At 30.5% G+C, this 5,471-nt stretch overlaps 1 protein-coding gene and 1 long non-coding RNA gene across 4 annotated transcripts; both read right to left on the reverse strand.

Moving 5' to 3' along the window:
* Nucleotides 1–494: 494 nt before the first annotated feature.
* LOC17874432 lies at nt 495–2,107 on the reverse strand. 2 transcript variants are annotated; one of them, XM_023777520.1, is made up of 6 exons: nt 2,013–2,107; nt 1,418–1,772; nt 1,237–1,296; nt 1,043–1,099; nt 803–862; nt 495–570 (listed from the first exon to the last, which is right to left on the reverse strand). In XM_023777520.1, exons 2-6 carry the CDS (start codon nt 1,757–1,759, stop codon nt 514–516), a joined length of 576 nt encoding a protein of 191 aa, XP_023633288.1. In that variant the 5' UTR covers nt 1,760–1,772; nt 2,013–2,107; the 3' UTR covers nt 495–513. The 2 variants fall into 2 exon arrangements, with proteins under 2 accessions (XP_023633288.1, XP_023633243.1); XM_023777475.1 differs by having other exon boundaries at nt 944–1,099.
* A 1,889-nt stretch (nt 2,108–3,996) lies between these two features.
* On the reverse strand, nt 3,997–5,133 carry LOC111828742. 2 transcript variants are annotated; one of them, XR_002832514.1, is made up of 2 exons: nt 4,927–5,133; nt 3,997–4,165 (listed from the first exon to the last, which is right to left on the reverse strand). It is a non-coding gene; the product is annotated as an uncharacterized LOC111828742 (long non-coding RNA). The 2 variants fall into 2 exon arrangements; XR_002832513.1 differs by having other exon boundaries at nt 3,997–4,727.
* Between the last annotated feature and the right edge of the window lie 338 nt (nt 5,134–5,471).

Below are 5,471 nucleotides of genomic sequence, written 5' to 3' on the forward strand. Positions count from 1 at the left end.
AACTTCCAATTGCAATTTTCATCAATGCAATTAAGAACATATCTCTTGTTTTCCGACTTATTAGTCTGAAACTCAAAACTGTTTTTCAGCGCATACATCCGCAGCTGAGTAGTCATTTCTTTTTTGCTTTTGAATAACTTTCCGCAAAACAAAGAACCAACATCAAGTAGAGCAGGAGGATTGGGCATTGTCGGAACCTGAAAGTACAAATTCAATATCCTAATACATCTATGCATTAAAATTACAAAAGCTTTTAAAAGCCTTTTATACGATTTTTAATTGATTTTTAAAATGGTTTTAAAAGCTGTTTATAAGGATTTTAAAAGATTGTTATAAGGACTTTACAAGAACCAAGTTGTTTTCAAACTAACTTATAAACATTATAAGGTTACCTTATCTAAAGTAGTAGATTACATGAGTACGATTTAGACAAGAAACATCAGTAGCCCAAAAAGAAGTTGTTTGGTTACGTATCACCGGCTGCTGATTAATAATAGTAGACGTTCTTGGTTCCTAAGCAGAAGTAAAAAGACCAGCAGTAGCAGCAAAAGGATTAGGCATTGTCGGAACCTGAAACTACAAATTCAGTATCCTAATAAATCTAGGCATTAAAATTACAAAAGCTTTTAAAAGCCTTTTATACGATTTTTAATAGAATTTTTTTAAAAGGGTTTTATAAGGACTTTATAAGAACCATGTTGTTTTCAAACAACTTGTCTTGTTTATAATGTTTTAAAAGGGTTTTAAATGATTTTTATAAGATTTTCAAAAGTTTTAAACAGTTATTTTAAAAGAGGTTTACCTGAGAATGAGAAGCAGAAGATACATCGCTTGCAACAAACTGATATGAGCTAGTTTGATCCTGAAAAATAAAGACGTAATAAGTTAATAATGATTTGAAAAAATATTTTTTTTAAAGGGTTTTTATAAAGTAGTAGATTACGTGAGTACGATTTGGACAAGAAACATCAGTAGCCCCAAAAGAAGTTGTTTGGTTACATATAACTGGCTGCTGATTAATGATAGTAGACGTTCTAGGTACCTCAGTGGAAGTAAAAAGACCAGAAGTAGCAGCAGGAGGATTAAGCATTGTCGGAACCTGAAAGTACAAATTCAGTATCCTAATAGTAGATGAGTTTTCAAACAACTTGTCTTGTTTATAATGTTTTAAAAGGGTTTTAAATGATTTTATAAGGTTTTCAAAAATTTTAAACAGTAATTTTAAAAGAGGTTTACCTGAGAATGAGAAGCAGAAGTTACATCGCTTGCAACAAACTGATATGAGCTAGTTTGATCCTGAAAAGTAAACAGTCACTACGATTATAATGACTTGTAACAGATAGAAAGAGTTCACTACAGTCACTAAAGATTGTAATGATTTATAAGCAAAATTAAGAAAGATATCAATAAAATATACCTGCTCAACTATGACACAATTATCCTCTACAGTAACACATAAATGAATACTTTGTGTTTGTGCAGAAATTCTCATAAAAGTTGCCAGTTGCCTATCATTTCTAATAAAAATTGGATGACTACCTAGTGTTGCAGTCATAGAAGGCAACTGGAAACTAAGCTTTAGAGAGTGTTTCTGATTATCAATTGCAAAATCTTCATAAAGAATTTTGACCAAATCACTAAAACTAGTTCCCTCATCAATGCTAATCAGAGAAACTCCGCTCTCATCATCAATTTCAAATTCCCATTTAATATTATGCTTCAACTTCCATAATCCACAAACTGAATACAGTTCAAGCATCTCTAAATAAGTCCTGCGAAAACAAAGAAATATCACAATGAAAACGTGGTCAGTAAATGAATTATAAGGATTTTAAATGGATTTTAAAAGGTATAGGAATAGAAACAACAATGAAAAAAATCTTTCAAAATTCAACAACAGATAACAAGTACATGGAAGAAGAACAAATTGGTTGAAAAAGTGATGAAATCGACCTAATCAAGAAGTGATGAGGTCGATCTAATCAAAAAGTGATGAGATCTGGGAAACGAACCAGGAAATATGTAATTAAGAGACGAAGGCGATAGAGAGAAGAGACGAAGGCGATGCCGAGAAGAGACGACGGCGATGGAGAGAAGAGACGACGGCGACGCCGAGAAGAGACGACGCCGATGCCGAGAAGAGACGACGGCGAGAGTCAACGACGGTGAAGCTTCGAAACAAAACGGCGAAGAAAGGAGAAGAGAAATGAGAAACTGTGTTTAAGGATGTGGAGATGGATATTAAAGGAGTTATAGTGGTGTTTGTTGTCATCCATGTTCTTGGCTTTTTCATGATGTACTTATCTTCCTTTTTTTGCTTAGCTTGCTCTATGTATATGGATATGTATGTCGTTAAGATATTCATAAATGATATTCGATCATGGTGGTTCTACCCACAATTCACAGCAACATTCGTTTGGTAATGCTTTAGTAGCCAAAAAGATCATCTATCACATGCACATGTAATAACTTTGTTCTCTAAAGTAGGTGTTCTTTATAAACCTTTTAAAATCATCTAAATCTAATAAAGTGTTTAAATGTATGTTAAGGTTTTATAAACTATTTAAAAGGTTTAACAAGGTTTTTATAAAGATTTTATATGGCTTTTATAAGGTTTTTAAAAGGGTTTTTAAGAAATGTTTTACAAGGTTTTATAAGGTGTTTAAATGTGTATTAAGGTTTCCAAAACTATTAAAAAAGTTGTACAAGGCTTTTATAAGGTTTTACAAGGCTTTTATAAAGATTTAAAAGGTTTACAAAGCATTTAAAAGGTTTTACAAGGTTTTTAAGGTGTTTGAATGAATATTAAGGTTTTCAAAACTACTTAAAGACTTTAACAAGGCTTTTATTAGGTTTTACAAAGCTTTTATAAAGAGTTTATAAGGCTTTTATATGGTTTTTAAAAGGGGTTTTAAGAAATGTTTTACAAATTATTTACAAGATTTTACAAGGTTTTATAAGGCGTTTAAATGTATATTAAGGTTTTCGAAACTATTTAAAAGGTTTTACAAGGCACTTATAATGGTTTAAAAAAAAAATTATAAGGTTTTATATGGTTGTTATAAGGTTCTAAAAATTATTTAAAAACTTTTACAAAGTATTTAAAAGTTTCTACAAGCTTTTACAAGGATTTTATAAGGTTTTGTGAAGTATTTAAAAGATTTTACAAAAAAAACATTACGTGGCTTTAACAAGTACTTAAAACAACAATACCCATAAACTAGTATGATTTTTAAAAACAATATTTATAAGGTTCCTAAAATGCTTTAGAATCTTTTAAGGATATTACAAAGTAATTCTCTATTTAAAAAGATTTATGAAGGCTTTTATAAGGTTGTATAGGCTTTTATAAGGTTTTAAAAAGCTTTTAAAAAGTATTTAAAATGTATTACAAAGTATTTTAAAATGTTTTACAAGGTTTTTAAGGTGTTTAAATGTATATTAAGGTTTTCAAAACTATTTAAAAAGTTTTGTAAGGCTTTTATAAGGTTTTATAAGGCTTTTATAAGGATTTTATAAGGCTTTTAAAAAGTATTTAAAATGTTTTACAAAGTATTTAATAGGTTTTTCAAGATTTTTATAAGAGTTTGTTAAATTTTTAAAGGTTTCACAAGGCTTTTATAAGGTTTTTAAAAAGTATTTAGAAGAATTTTATAAGGATTGTTGTAGAATGCTTTTATAAGGTTTTACAAGGTTTTTTATAAAGATTTTATAAGGCTTTTTATAAGGTTTTAATTTTTTTTTTCAAAGTATCTAAAAAGTTTTACAAGGTTTTATAAGGTCTTACAAGGCTTTTATAATGATTTTATAAGGCTTTTAAAAAGTATTTAAATGATGTACAAAGTATTTAATAGGTTTTACAAGATTTTTATAAAGTTTTGTTAAATTTTTTAAAGGTTTTACAAGGCCTTTATAAGGTTTTTAAAAGTTTTTTTAAAGTATTTACAAGAATTTTATAAAGTTTGTTGTAGAATGCTTTTATAAGGTTTTACAAGGTTTTTTATAAGGATTTTATAAGGCTTTTTATAAGGTTTTAATTATTTTTTACAAAGTATCTAAAAAGTTTAACAAATATGGATGCTGAGTATTATAATCTAAGCTCCAGTACTTCTTCAAGCTCTCCCATGACTGCAGCTCTTGGATCCTCAACTTCGTCAATTCCACCCTATCAATATCAACACAAAACAAAAAATTCAATTCAGTTTAATTCCAAGTCTCTTAAGACGTGTGGAGAGTCACGAAGACGTGGAAGTTGGGAGTGAAGATGAGAACACATGTAACTACAGCTCTGAAGTGTATTGAAAGTGGAAGCCAGTGAACATGTTAGGATAAGAGAACAGAGCTATTATAACTGATTATGAATAACTATTTAACAACTATATGCATTGAGGAATCAAAATCAGTTAATCTTATATGCAAACCTACATGATAAAACCTGAAAACTGGTAGTCATATGGAATAACGAGATCACAACTACGATGAACACTAACATAATCAAAGCTTCGGCGAGATCGCAGCTAGTAACATCAATGAACAAAGACAAGAAGAACAACAACGACCTATCACATCAGTACATCGTTAACAAAGAGACGTTATTGACGACTCTGTTGCATCCTGCTCCTATGAAAATTCTCTTTGCTTCGACTTTGGTGTTTTCTGACATCTTTTATAAAAGGAGACTTTTTGATTGAAGCTAAGAAGGGTTACAAAGTTTCTCTTCTTCGTTCCTGCTAAGAAGGGTTACAATTTGCATAAAACAATAAGCTTTTCTTTTTGGCAATTTACCAAACACCTTATGTGCGCTCGTTAAATCCTTCTATTTTCCTAGATATCAACAGAAACTTGTACCTCAAAGGCTCAAATGCGTTCATATCAAACTCAAGACAAACATCACAAAGCAAAGATGAAGAAACGATCAAAGCTCACCGAGGAAGTAATTTACAAACCCCAAGCTTAGGTCTGATAAGCTGAGGGGAGAAGTGGACAAATATGACGACAACTTTGTTTGTTGGCAACAAAAGGAAGGCTCCCGTGAACCAGAGACGACGAACGTCGGCTGAATTCACAACGACGAGCATGAGCGAATTCACAACGAGATCTCACAGGGAATTTCGACAACGGCGAAGCTCGACGACGGCAAAGAAGATGTCGTTGCTTTAGAGACTTAGAGAGAGGAAAGAGGTAATATAAGTGAGGGTAAATTTGTCTTAAAAAAATAACGAAGGGTATAATTAAAAATAGCAGAAAAGGGGGTATATTTAAAAATGTGTATCTCAAAAGGGGTATTCCTAACAAATTCTCATAAATCTCCATAAAATTATATTTATGTAAGATTTGGTATTACCAAGTATTTGATTGCAAAACTTAAGTGACGTGTATCATGTTCTGACCTGTTGAAAAATTATCAATGATTTAATATATGTTTTGATTTGTTGCAAAATTATTAACTATTTTATATATGTATAATATTT

Source organism: Capsella rubella, unplaced genomic scaffold (assembly GCF_000375325.1).
Source record: "Capsella rubella cultivar Monte Gargano unplaced genomic scaffold, Caprub1_0 scaffold_28, whole genome shotgun sequence".
NCBI lineage: Eukaryota > Viridiplantae > Streptophyta > Magnoliopsida > Brassicales > Brassicaceae > Capsella > Capsella rubella.